Source organism: Numida meleagris, chromosome 22, assembly GCF_002078875.1.
Source record: "Numida meleagris isolate 19003 breed g44 Domestic line chromosome 22, NumMel1.0, whole genome shotgun sequence".
In the NCBI taxonomy this organism is placed as follows: domain Eukaryota; kingdom Metazoa; phylum Chordata; class Aves; order Galliformes; family Numididae; genus Numida; species Numida meleagris.
The window spans coordinates 2,193,519-2,207,434 of record NC_034430.1 but is presented as its reverse complement, the minus strand read 5'-3'; the positions used below and the strand labels follow the sequence as shown (position 1 = coordinate 2,207,434).

Genomic DNA, 13,916 nt, shown 5'->3' with positions numbered 1-13,916 from the left:
CCCCCCCCCCCTTTGGGCACATCCCCACGGACGTGCCCCATCCCTGTGCTGCGCTGTCAGCGCATGCCACTCGCACCCCCGGGGGCACAGCGGCACCGTGCCCATCTTTGCAGCGGGTGACGGCCCCGTGGTGATGCAGCCCTTTTCTTTCATGTTTGAATATCACGGGGTTGGGATGGGGGGAGGGGGGATGAAATCAGTTTGTCACCTGCAACCTTTGTGAGACGCCGGGGGGAAGGAGGCTGAGCCGCAGGGATCCCGTCCTGCCTTGCCCCCCCCCCCGCATCCGCTGAGATAACCCGGACCCAAACCTTTGCTTGGAAGGATGAAACGCTCTGCATGGAAAATTACAGGATTCACAGAATTAGGAAGGTTTCTCTTTTCCCAAAGAGGCCCCGGTGCTTTGCTGATTCCACTCAGCCTTCCCAAAATCTCGGCTTTGGCTCTGCCCCCAGGCCCCAGCACGAAGCAGCCCCCTGCCCCAACTGGGTTAACCCTCATCCCTGTGCTTCACACCTCCGTTAGGCGACCTAAATAATGGTGGGGAAAAGATTGCAGCAGCGTTGGCTTTCCCACCTGACGCTGTGCTCCCCCACCCCGCCAGGAGCTCGCAGGCACTTGGCAATTAAGAACGGCAGATTGATCTGCAGTGATCTAATGAGGTGCCGGGCGGGCGGCTCGTGGGAGCCAGGCTGGGGGTGCACCCATTTATTTATTGGGGTTTGCTTGGCTCTGGGCTGGGAGCTCCCCCCATCGTCCCGTCCCCATGTTCTCTGCATCCCATCCGTACAACGGGGCAGGGTTTGCGCTGCACAAGGGAAACGTTGCAGTGTTTTCCATCCTGCCTGCATTGCCCCCAAAGCAGCATCCCAGAGCGCCCCGGCCACGCACAGCGACGGCCCATGCTGTCCGTGCAGCTCTGCTTTGCTCCCTCTGCACCTCTGCCCCGTTCACCCCAGCTCCGGCTCAGCCCCAGCAGCCAACACGGGGCTGCACCACCCGGCAGCTGAGGCAGAAATAGCTCGTCCTGCAGCAGCGCGATGCCCACGAGCTGTGCAAACCCATCACCCGCAGCGGCCGATTTGCACCGAGCCTGGCAGGTGCAGCAAGCGCCAGGGATGCACGTGCTAATGAACTGCACTCTGCAAAGCAGCCCGGCCGTGCGGGGTGTGTAATTAGGGAGTTAACCGCTGCTGCTGCTGCTCGAGGATTGTGGCGCTGAGCTGCTGCATCGGCGGGGCTTGGTTTGGGGCTGCGGTCCTCGTGTCACCCGTCCCCATGTCACCTGCTGGGCTCGCACCTACCTCGCTGCCACCCCCCCCCCACCCCCCCACCTGGCAGCAGGACGTGGCATTTCCCGCGGGCGGAGAGCTGCGTGCGTGCGGATCCGAACTCCTGGCGAAGGGCGATGCGGAGCCGCGGGGCCTCGGGGGGGAATCGTGCGCTGATGCTCTTACAGCGCTGCCGCCGTGACTCATCCCGGCCCGCCGAGGATGCGCCTGGATATGGAGGAAAGGAGAAGCACAGGGAGAGAGAATAATCGCTCTGCTTGTAAGGCACCACGGCTGCGGCGAGGGAAAAACCTCCCCCTGTTGCCTGCCCACGGCTCCAGCCCCAAGGCCACGCGCTGCCATCCCCGAGCCACGTCCCCCACGGCCACCAGCCCCATTCAGGCATGGGCACACCGCCCCGGGGCAGCATCCAGAGCCTGACCCCTCTGTGTGAAGGCTTTCTTCCCAGTGCCAAACCTCAGCCCTCCCTGTTCATTCAGGTGACGGGCTGGCAGAATTGCCCTGCATCCATGGGTACAGCTCCTACATACATGGGTATCACTCCTGCATCAATGGGCATCACCCCTACATCTATGGATCCATGGGTACAGCTCCTACATACATGGGTATCACTCCTGCATCAATGGGCATCACCCCTACATCTATGGGTATCACCCCTACATCTATGGGTACAGCTCCTACATCTATGGGTACAGCTCCTACATCAGTGGGTACCACTCCTGCATCACATCCATTCATCTGCCCGCACCTGAGCTTGGGCACTTTGCTGTACATTGCTTGTGGAACCATAGAGCCATGGAGAGGGCTGGGTTGCAAGGCACCCAGCTGCCTTTCTGCAGGAGGAAGAGCTAAAAAAACGATGATGAAAACCCTTATATCAGCATCATTTCAGCTAAGCCTGTGGGTTCCCATGGCTCACCCGTGTTGCTGGATGCACTGGGGCTACAAGAAGGGCTTTGCACATCAAATACAACCCCTCCCCCTCCCCCCCCAAACTGCTGCTGCTTCTGAAGCCAGCCGGGACCTGCGGGTGCTCCAACCTTCTGCCCAGACACAAATCACAGCCAAACACTCCCATGCTCTGACTTCCCCTTCTCCCAGCCCCAACCCATCGGTGCGAGGAGAACAGCTGCAGCCACATGAATAAGTAAAGGGGAGAGCCGAGGTGCACGCCCGGAGCTTGGGGTGGAGAACGGGATGGGAACAGAGAGCAGCTCAACGGGAGAGCGGCGGGGATGGATCTGGGTTAGCGCTGACCTGGATTCCCCACATCAAAGCCCACATCCCCTCCTTCCCCGGGGGGATCTGTGTGCGTGGGCTGAGGCTGCGGGGGCCGAGGAGCCACAGCTGAGCACCCTCGTGTCTGGGCGTTGGGGCGGGGAGGCAGAAAGCAAAAGAAATGCTTTGTATGCACGCCCCTGCGAGCAGGAGAGGGGTGACCCGGGGGTCTGACAGGTCCCCACCCTGGGGGGGCAGCGCACGGACCTACAGAATCCATGCACAGCCACAGGGAGACAGACACACAGACACGCAGCAGCGGCGACGTCCTTTGGAAGCTGTGCCTCGGTCCCCCCTGGATGTCTCGCTGCCCGATGACTCACTCCCTGCGAGCGCTGCGACGCGTGGAAGCAATGCAGGGGGAGAGCATCCCCGGCTGCAGCTCCCCAAATCCGGGCGCCCGCTGCCAGTGTGCAATCAGAGCTCCATTGTCAGCCTTGTGGGGGGGGGAAGGGGGGAGATAAAATACCAAAATAAGCGACAATCAGGAAAAAACAAGTTTCCCATAGGGATTGATGGGTGCGCAGCGCTGGTGCTGCCTACCAGCCATGTGCTGGCCCTGCTCCCTTCCCTGCTATGGGGGCAGGCACGAGGCTTTTGGGGGGGGGGGGAAGGGTTTGATACCCCCTATCTAAAGCAATCACTTTCATTGCTGGCTGTTTTTCATGGGGATGGGCTGTAGGGCAGAACGGCTGATGCATCCAGCCTCGGGCAGGCTGGCACTGCCACCAAGAGGTGAGAACTTCTTGGGGACACCGGCGGCATCGGTGACACCGTCACCATCTGCAGCGCCCGTGCACCAGGCAGGGGTTCCCCGTGCAATGCCCCAACCCCACGCAGCACTGGAGGGGTAACGCTGCCCAAAGCCCTGAGCTGGGCACCATGGCGAGGCCAGGAAGGAGCCTGGCTGATTTGGACTCCCCTGACTCCGGGCTTTGTTCTCTCCCAGCAGCTGCCCCGAGAGGTAGGAGAACACTCAGAGCTGCTGACGTAGGAAAACAAACGGCGGAGCTCAGCCCGTGCTCCTCTTCAAGGCTGAGCACCGGTGCTGCTGGAGTGGGGAGGGCTCAGAGCTCCTCAATCCCTTTCCTGCAAACCCCAAAGCATCCCGAGACCTGCGGGATGTGGGGTGATGCGCTGCTCCTACCCCAGGTCCAACCCCCAACCCGCAGAGCTCTGGGGGGAGCAAATGTCCCCGCCAAAAGGAGCTGCACCCACAGCTGAGCAGCGCGGGGTGCTGAGCTCTGCGGTTCCTTACACCCCATGAGAGGAGCAGAAATCCCCTCAGCACAACCCATTGGGTCCCCACACCTGATGGAGCCCTGATCCCATTTGTAGCCCCAATCCCAGCTGCAGCCCTGATCCCATTTTGCAACCCAGATCCCATTTGCAGTCCCAGTCTCATGCGGAGTCCCAATCCCACCTGCAGCCCTGAATCCGTTTGGAGCCCTGATCCCATTCAGACCCCCAGTCTCATTTGGAGCCCATATCCCATATGAACCTCTGCTCCCATTTGCAGACCCGATCCCAGCTGGCAGCCCCCAGCTTCCCTGTGGGGACAGGGGCTGTTTGCCCCCCCCCCTTCCTTCTCCCCTCCCTCCTCCCTCCATCCGCTTTCTTCCAAACAAAAGAAAACCGGATCAGGATCGCAGTTTGCACTGAACCCGATGTCCCCCAGCCCTGAGACCCCCCCCGGGATGGTCGGGACCCCTCAGTGGCTCCGGGGGGAAGGCGGCAGGGAGTGGGAGGGGGCAACAGGGACCGGGTGTGGGGCTCTATAGGAAAAGGGGGAGATGCGGCAGGAACCGGGGGAGGTCCGGGGGGTCGAGATGCTGTAGGGACCGGGGTCGGGGGTAGGGGGGTCTGGGGAGGGGGCAACAGGGACAGGGTGTGAGGATGCAGTAGGGTCCGGGATGGAGCAGGGACCGGGGGGAGGGGCGGGGTGCGGTAGGGGGCAACAAGGACCGCGGAGAGATTCGTGCAGGGAGGGGTCTGGGATGCAGGTAGGGACCGGGGGAGGGGGGTGCAGGGGGAGGCGGCAGCAGGCGGCAGGGCCGCCCCCGGCCCCACGTGGCTCGGGGCACACGGCGGCCCTATAAGGAGACTGCGGGAGGCGGCGGCGCCGGGCGGGAGCGGGGCTCGAACTCGCGGCGCTGGGCTGCGCGGTGCGGGCGCGGCGGGGCATGGAGCTGCCCACGGAGCTGCCCACGGAGCCGCCCGCGGTGTGGGACAACCGCAGCGCCTGGGACCCCCTCCCCGGCCCCAGCGGCAATGACACGGGGCCGCCGCGGGCCAAGAACGCCGCGTCCATCCTCATCGCCATCGTCATCACCGCGCTGTACTCGGTGGTGTGCGTGGTGGGGCTGCTGGGCAACGTGCTGGTGATGTACGGCATCGTGCGGTGAGAGCACGGGGGCACGGGGCTGCGGGCGGGCGTGCAACGTGGTGAGCGTGCACTGGGCGTGAGTGTGCACCGGCAGTGAGCGTGCATTGGGTGTGAGAGTGCATTGGGTGTGAGCATGCAAAGGGTGTAAGAGTGCACCGGGTGCCAGTGTGAGTTGAGTGTGAGAGCAGCAGGAGTGAGCGTGCACCGGCTGTGAGTGTGCACTGTGCTGGAGATGACTACAGGAGCGCTGGGCTGGGTGTGATGCAGCCACGTGTGAGCACACACGTGTGTGCGGGGTGCGCAGGTGAGAGGGGACACAGAGATAGCACAAGCTGAGCGTGCACGAAGCAGCACAGGGGTGCAGGAGTCGGTGTTTGGGGCTCCCATTCCCCTCCCTCCTGCAGGCACCCTGCGGGATCCTCTCACCCCCACTTCCAGCCCCTTCGTGGCTCGGGGTGGGGGGGCACAGAGGGCCACACACATCCCCCTCCCTTCATACAGAACAGGGCAGCCCTGAGGACCACAGGAGCCCCTCCAGCAGCTGGGGGTCGTGTGGGATTCCCCATTTTGTCCCATTTCCCCCCCCCCACCCCGAGCCCAGCGCTTCCATCGCACGGGGTCAGCGGTGTGACCTCCTTGCCTGGCTCCTGGGGGCCCCGAAATCAGGTGTGTGAGAGGGAAGGGCATGCACAACCCAATGCCAAAGCTCCGAGGAGGGACAGCAGCTGCCGGGGCTGCGGTGCAGCATCACCTGCGGAACAAAGGCAGCTCCTGCCTGCAGCCCTGTGCCGGGCAGGGGGCACGGATCGTGCCACCAGTGGGGGTTTTTTTCACCCACGAGAAGCAGCTTTACAGTCAGCCCTGGTGAGGAAAAAGCAAATGAAAGGGAAACGCAGAGTGAGGGATGTGCGTGGTTAGCCCCCGCCAGCTGCCTCGGCACGGCGAGCAGGGACGGCATTTTGAGACAGGAAAAGCCTGAATGTGCAAACAGCATCCTCCGTCAGCAAACTCTCACAGTCACCTAATTACAGCCCGTGTTTAATGAATGCAGCCTGGTGCAGCAGCCACAGCACATTGCTGTGGTTTTGGGCCCCCTGCTCCCCAACCCAGAGGCTGATGCTGTATCTCTGGGGTGGAGGGGGGGGATGGATGTGCATGGTGCTCTGAGCCCCTAGAATGGCTCCCAGGGGGCTTCTCTGGGGTTTGTTGCATGAGGTGGGGGCTCAGCCTCCTGAAATCGAAAGTCTCGAAGCTTTTGGCATCTGTGTGCATTCAGCAGAAAGCAAGCTGAGGACAGAGCAGTTCCCTGCATGAGTGGGTGGCTCCGTGTAGGGTATAGGCTTTGCAGGGGGAAAGCTGCACGGGATGGGGCTGTCAGTGGGGTCAAAAGCACAGCCTGCATCCAGACCACTCTGCAGGGGGGGGTTGTGGCTGGGGTGCACCGGCAGGGCATGGGGATGTGGGGGGACGTGGGGACGTGGGGATGTGGGGACGTGGGGACATGAGGACATGGGAACACCATTCCCCAGTGCGCTGCAGGCTGCAGTGAGTGAGCCCATGCAGGATCCTGTGCACAGCCCTACACCTCCATCCCTCCACCCCAGAGCCCATCCCAACCAAAACCCAAAGCCCGGAGCACCCAAATCAGGAGCCCAGAGCCACCACCCCCCGAGAGATGACACTGTCAGCCGTGTTTAAGCCCCCCCCAGAAACACTGGTGGCATTGGCAGCTTGGAAGAGGAGGGTCACCGCACTGGATCCCCCCACTGGGCTCAACCCTGGGCTGAATCCTGCCCCCAAACCAGCTGGGGGAGGGGGCACATCTGGCAGCGGCTGCGGAAGCGCTTACCCAGCACTGCGCTGCACGGCCCGAGTCACACATTTGTCCCCTTTGCGCAAAAAGCAGAGATCAAAGAAGTGTGAATCTACCTGGAAGGGCTATTTTTAACCTGGGGGAGCCAAAACAAAAACTGACGGCCAGCAGAAATCCTCGGGTTTTTGTTTAACCCAGCAGGAGACTTGGCTGAAATATGCGTTCACCAAAGAGCCCGGGCAACGACACGGGAAAGGGCTCCTCAAGGAAATTTCAAATTCATGTTGTGCTTAAAAAGCAAATTCAAATCCGATGTTCTCCCCCCACCCCCACCCCCCCGGGCAAGGGGCTGCAGCCGGATGGTGCTCACTGCTGTGCAGAGCCTCATTTCTGCAGTTCTATCTCTGACAGCACGACCCAGGGGCTGTACCCCCCCGGTGGGGTCTCATTCTTCTGATGGAGGGTGGGGAAAGCCAAAGGAAACGGAGCCCCACCTCGCCCCAATTTGCTCCTTGCATGATGGAGTCATTCTCCAAGCTGAGCCCCAGCAGCTCGGGGGTCATCTCCCCCCATGCCCCAGAGCCAAATCCATCGTCCACAGTGCAGCACCCTCCCCCAGTTCTCAGCCTGACCCCCTACAGATGCTGCAAGCAGCTTTATCCATGCACAGAGATGCTTTGCTAATCAATTAGGGTGCACCTCAATGAACTGGGGGCTGCAGAAGATGCTCCAAGCCATGGGGTGGGCTGGGAAGGAGCGCATGGAGGGGATGGAGCTGCAAGCACAGCCCTGACCCCAGCACCCTGCAAACAACCCGGGGGTCCCCCCGAACACCGTGACCTTCAGGGACATTCATCTCTCAGCACCAGGTCCAGGCACTGCTCCTATCACGACGTGACGAGGACCAGAGCTGGCATGTCAGTAGCAGAGCAAATGTCCCCGTGTCCCCGTGTCCCTGTGCCATGCATGGGGCCAGGCTTCCCCAGGAGCTCCCGCGGAGCAGCTCCGGCCGTGCTGGTGGTGCTGCTCCCAGCTGGCCTGCTTCCGGGGTAATCGATCCAATTTCTGCAAGGAAACTCGACAGGGAAGCAGGCTGGATAATCACGATTTACTGGGTGGAAAATCAGATAGAGGAGGTTTCAGGAGGTAGAGGACATTGTGCAACCGATTCGGGGAAATGGAGTAAATCGATGTAATTGGAAAAGAGATTTATTTGAAAAGCTCTTCTGAGCTGCTTTGATCTCCAGCTGAAGGCAGGCAGATGAATGAGTGTTGCTTCTCTGGCCAGGCGCATGGGAGAGGCTCCTCTTGGCTTCACCCAACGCAGCAGCGAGTCCCCAGCCCTTCCCAGATGGGCACGTGGAACCATTGAGTCACTACAGTTGGAAAAGACCATGAAGATCATCTAGTCCAACCTCAACCCATCCCCACCATGCCCACTCATAGAATCACAGAGTCATGCAGGTTGGAAAACACCTCCAAGGTCCCCAAGTCCAACCCCAGCCCATCCCCACCACCATGCCCGCTGAGCATCTCCCTCCGTGCCATGTTTGCTCAGCGATACTCTCCACCCCTCCTCAAATTCAATAGGAAACCAGACCAGAAGGATTTCTGGTTCCTTCAGCACCCGCCAGCCCCCTCCTCTACCCTCCCCTTCAGGTACACCAAGATGAAGACAGCCACCAACATCTACATCTTCAACCTGGCGCTGGCCGACGCGCTGGCCACCAGCACGCTGCCCTTCCAGAGCGCCAAGTACCTGATGGAGACCTGGCCCTTCGGGGAGCTGCTCTGCAAGCTCGTGCTCTCCATCGACTACTACAACATGTTCACCAGCATCTTCACCCTCACCATGATGAGCGTGGACCGCTACGTGGCTGTGTGTCACCCGGTCAAGGCGCTGGATTTCCGCACGCCAGCCAAGGCCAAGGTCATCAACGTCTGCATCTGGGTGCTCTCCTCCGTCATCGGGGTGCCCATCATGGTCATGGCGGTCACCAAGTCGAAAGGCAAGTGGGCTTCTCCTGAAAGGTCCCATCTGTGCTTCCTGGGGTGACCCAACCGAGCCACTTGGCCCTGTACCATGTTCGTGCTCCATGGTGGTCATCCCTCCAAGGGACAGTAAGCTGTAGAAAACCCAGTGCTAGGGGTATATAGGGTATACTGGGTATACTGGGTATATGGCGAAGTCCCCAGCTGGCCCACGCCCAGCTCTGCAGCTCCTGTTTGGTGGCTGCTGGGAGAGCTCTGGGCATCCTGAAGAATTGGGCAGTTTCTGTGGAAGGTGACATGGGGACGTGCCCACCACAGGGGTGGGGGTGCTGCAGGAGGCTCTGCAGGGAACGATCCCCGGTTTGGTGGCACCCACTGCACCCCGTGGGCACCCCACAATGCTCTGGGGGAACCTGCAAGGAGCTGGCACGTGGGCATGCATCTCCTGGTGGTTTTAGCACGGATGGGGATGCTCGGCCACCACGGAGCAGAAGCATTAATTCCCAGCAGACACTCCATCTGCTCTCCCTGTTTTAATCCCAATGTGGTCGCTCTTCCCGCAGACGGAACAGTGCTGTGCACGCTGCAGTTCCCCGACCCTCCCATCTACTGGGACACGGTGACCAAGATCTGCGTCTTCATCTTCGCCTTCTTGGTGCCCATCCTGGTCATCACCATCTGCTACGGGCTGATGATCCTGCGCCTGAAGAGCGTCCGTCTGCTCTCGGGCTCCAAGGAGAAGGACCGCAACCTGCGGCGCATCACCCGCATGGTGCTGGTGGTGGTGGCAGCCTTCATCATCTGCTGGACGCCCATCCACATCTTCGTCATCGTCTGGACGCTGGTGGACATCGACAAGAAGAACCCCTACGTGGTGGCCAGCCTGCACTTCTGCATCGCGCTGGGCTACACCAACAGCAGCCTCAACCCCGTCCTCTACGCTTTCCTGGATGAAAACTTCAAGAGGTGTTTCCGGGAGTTCTGCCTGCCCTTCCGAGCCCGCGTGGAGCAGAACAGCTTCTCCCGAGCGCGGAACACCACGCGGGAGCGCGTCTCCACCTGCGCCCCGTCGGACAGCCGCGGCCAGCCGGCATGACTAGGCGTGGGTGAGCAGCGGGGCGCTGGGGATGAGCCACGCTCCGAGGTCACCCAGGAGACCACCACCGAGCTCTAGCCCCGCTGGGACTGAACGCAAATGGGCTGCGAGGGGTTTTCTTCTTGACGGGGACTCGCTGAGCAACATGAGGACGCCCATTGCGCGCGTAGGCTTTGGGATGTCTTTCTGTCCGTGGAAAACCCATCGGTGATCGGTGGTTTACCGGAGACCTCCAAGACAATGCTGGCCCCAGGGAGGACTTTTGAGTTGATACTATTGCTGTGCCATCGGGATCTCGCCGGCTGCCCTGTGCGTGGGTGCAAGGCCGGCAATGCGGACACGGTGTCCCCAGCCCATCCCTGCAGCCACACAGTGATGCTGGATTCCTGCATCCTGCAGGGCAGCGGGTACCGCTCCCATCCATCTGCCGCCAGAGACAGCCAGCCCGAGGAAGATCTCATTACAGAGCAATTGGGGAGTTTCTCGCAGCGCTAACGCGATTAGGACGGAGCATCCATCCCTCGTCCTCTCCGGCACTGACAGTTCATGCACTCACAGCCATGCGAGGCAGAGCCCAGCCCAGGGTTGGGGTTGGATGGGCGGATGGACGCCCTGCTCCCCAGCAGCACCTCGAGGGGAGCGCATCCTGCAGCAGCCACCAGCCCTGGGGCTCTGTGCTGCATTACCGCCGCTAAATGGGGACAGATGCGTCCCTGGTGCCGCTGACCTTCCGTCCCCTCCACTTCCTGCAGCAGCTCCACACCCACGAGGTCACACAGCCCACGGAGGACAGGGCTCGGAAGGAGCGCTAATGGCTTTTATTGGACAAATTGATGGCGCTGGAGGAAGCAGGCGAGCGCGCGGGTGCACCTGGGGCGTGTGGGCTGGAAGGAGAGGCTGCCTCCTGGCTCTGGTTTTTTTCCAGTTGCATCAATTGAGCATAATGAAGGTCATTACCTCCCCACACCAGCCTTACCTTGATGCAGAGCGGCTGGGAATTGCAGCCTGCCCCTTTGCAAGGCAGAGCCGACGAGGCAGCCGAGACCAATTTCTTCTTCAAAGGACCAAATGGGATGAAATTTCTCATTGGGGTGAAATTTCACATCCAGGACCACTGGGGCACGCACGCAATCTGTCTGCAGCGCATCCCTCCCACCTGAGCAACACTTGGTCTGCTTGTGCATCCTGCCAGGCTGAGCATCAGCCCCGTGTGGGGTTGGGGTGTCCCTGTAGGGTTGGGATGTCCCTGTAGGATTGGAATGCCTCTGCAGGGTTGGGATGTTCCTGCAGGGTTAGAATGTCCCTGTAGGACGGGGGTGTCCTGTGGGGTTGAGGTGTCCCTGTGTGGTTGAGATGTCTCTGTCTCTGTAGGGTTGGGATGTCCCTTGCAGAGTTAGGGTTTCCTGCAGGGTTAGAATGTCCTTGTAGGATTGGGTGTCCTGCAGGGTTGGGGTGTCCCTGCATGATTGGGCTGTCCCTGTAGAATTGGGGTGTCCCTGTAAGGCTGGGGTGTCCTGCAGGGTTGGGGTGTCCCTGAAGGGTTGAAACATCCCTGCAGGGTTGGGGTATCCCTGTAGGATTGGGGTGTCCTGCAGGGTTGGAATGTCTCCGGGGGTTGGGATGTCCTTGTAGGATTGGTGTGTCCTGCAGGGTAGGGGTGTCCATATAGGATTGGGGTGTCCTGCAGGGTTGGGATGCCCTGGGACACCAGGTGCTGCATCACAAGGGACACAGGGAGGTGACCCCACCACCACGGCTCCATCCACGAGGCCACCAGCGCTGAGGACCATTTCCCACGCCACGGGGCCCTCTCCGCTCTCTCAGCCTGCTGGAAGACGTGCTGCAGTGCCCTCAAAGTGGGTTAAAAGGCTCTTGGTCATTATTTTTTAAACTCAGCCACGCTCCGGCAGAGCTGGAGCCCAGGATGCAGGCGGAGGAGCACGGGGAGAAACGGAAAGCGGAGGAAAAGCTTAACCCTGCTTCCACCCCATCGGCGAATCGGGATGCTCACGGGGAGGGCACTCTGCACGCTCATACACACATCTATCTATGTACATGGCTCTACCTATAGGCAGACCCCGCGTCCCCATCCCCGTCCCCTCCGCTGTGTCCCAGGGATGGCACTGGGCCCCCCCCGGTGCCCACCCCCCTGCCCCAAGCCCTCGTCACTCGGTGGCATCACCGTGCAGGAGCTGAGCATTCTGGAAAAGGAAAGAGGAGAGCCAAGAGCTTCCAGCGCTGCTTCCATTCCCCAAAGCTGAAAAGGAGAGGGGATGCATTGGGGGGCAGCGGGGAGGGGCTGTGCCCCCCGGGGCTGCCAGATGGGGGGGAGCACTGGGATCCCAGCGCTGAGCGCACGGAGGCGGTGGCACTGCCGGGTCCCTCTGCGGTCGTTATTGCAGCAGCACAGCACCCAGCTCCGGGCCGAGCCACGCTGGTAATCTAAATGCAAATGAGGATTTAGTGCAAATGGGAACGGAACGGGGAGTCGGAGCCCGTAACTCTCCTCGCACTTAATGAGACGGTGGATTCTGCAGAGGCAGAAGGATGCAGCGATGTCACAGCACGGAGCGATGCAGCGGTGCTTCCCCGCAGCTCGTGTGCACCCAAAGCCAGTCCCAGGGAACGGCATTTGCAACCCGAGAAGACGTTTGCTATTGGAACACCTCCTTTTTTTGTTGTTGTTGTTGTTGTTTTGTTAATTAATCCATTAAATAATGAGCCCTCATGCAGCACGCTTGATTCCGACACGTGTGATTAATGACGCGGCCGCCGGGTTCTTTGTCTGCAGCGATGCTGTCATTGCATTATTACGCACATGGCCATGACTTCGTGGTGCGGATGCAGAGTTCCCCCCCCCATAAATCCCCCAGAGCAGCCCAGGATGTGCTTGGGCTCTCAGAGATGCTCCTGGCTTCACTTAAAAAGCAAAACCCAACTCGTCGTGAATAATGACTGAGGCTTGCCATTTTGTCTCCCTCTCCTTTCCCAGCTGCAAACCCTGCACAGCCCCAATGCGCAACAGCACAGCCCTGATGCACGATGGCACAGCCGTGTGCTGGGATGCAATGGTTGCATTCCCCCCCTGGGTGCCACGCACAGGGCTTGGGGAGGTGGTGCTGAACGTGCCCTGAGCATCTTCCACCGATGCTCAAACCCCACAGTACGATGGGTGCAGGTTTCTGGCTCTGCTTTTGGGGATGAGCCCCAGCCGTGCACCAAACCCAGACCCCACCGCCACCGTGGGGATGGGGAAAGCTCATCCCCCCTCTATTCTCTCCCAGGGCCCCAGTTCCTCCCTTTCATCCCCAAAATGCCACCTCCTCGCCCACGCAGCGAGCTGCCAGCGCAGAGCCGCGTTAATGAGACGTTTCCCTTTCCTCTTACGCTGTTTTCCTTCACCCTCCCCATCCGCGGGGGCACAGCCTTCCCCAAATTCCGCGCAGCGCCCCATTGAAGTGTCACTCCCGCTCCCAAGACGACGTGGGTTGATTCATCGCTGCTGATAAATTTAAACCCTTGTGTTTGTGCCATTGTTCTCCCCATCCGTGTTTTCCCCTCTTCCTCAATAAAGCCCCCTCGCTCTGACAAGTGCTGCTGGGGGATGTTCCCTCCCCAGGAACAGGGTGGGGAACGCTGGGGTTTGTTCCCAAATGACTTCAGCAGCTCCAGACCAGGGACCACGTAGGGCAGTGCCACCAGCCCAGCGCTGCACACGCTGCAATGTGGCCCCACACAGGGGCTCGGGGTGTCCAAGAGCCAGGAAGGTGCCGAGCTCAAGCCCTCACCTTTCATCCACCCTAAGAACATTTTCCAGCTTGTCAAGAGGACATCACCTTTACAGAGTGATACCCTCTTTGGGAGGCATTCACACCACAAAGGAATGCATCGAGAATCCAAACCCAGGCTTACTGGCAACTTAACCCAACCCAACCCCATGCCAACCCCAACCCAAATCCCACCTGACCCCACCCCACCCCCAATCCCAATCCCATCTGACCCCATTCCATCCTAATCTCAACCCACATCCCATTCAACCCCATCCCAATCCCAACCCAA

General features: G+C 60.6%; 1 protein-coding gene across 2 annotated transcripts; it reads left to right on the top strand.

Annotated features, from left to right (window-relative positions):
• On the top strand, positions 4,730 to 13,808 carry OPRD1 (opioid receptor delta 1). Of its 2 annotated transcripts, XM_021375617.1 has the most exons (3): positions 4,730 to 4,971; positions 8,429 to 8,778; positions 9,325 to 13,808. In XM_021375617.1, exons 1-3 carry the CDS (start codon positions 4,754 to 4,756, stop codon positions 9,855 to 9,857), a joined length of 1,101 nt encoding a protein of 366 aa, XP_021231292.1. In that variant the 5' UTR covers positions 4,730 to 4,753; the 3' UTR covers positions 9,858 to 13,808. The 2 variants fall into 2 exon arrangements, with proteins under 2 accessions (XP_021231292.1, XP_021231291.1); XM_021375616.1 differs by lacking the exon at positions 4,730 to 4,971 and having other exon boundaries at positions 6,126 to 8,778.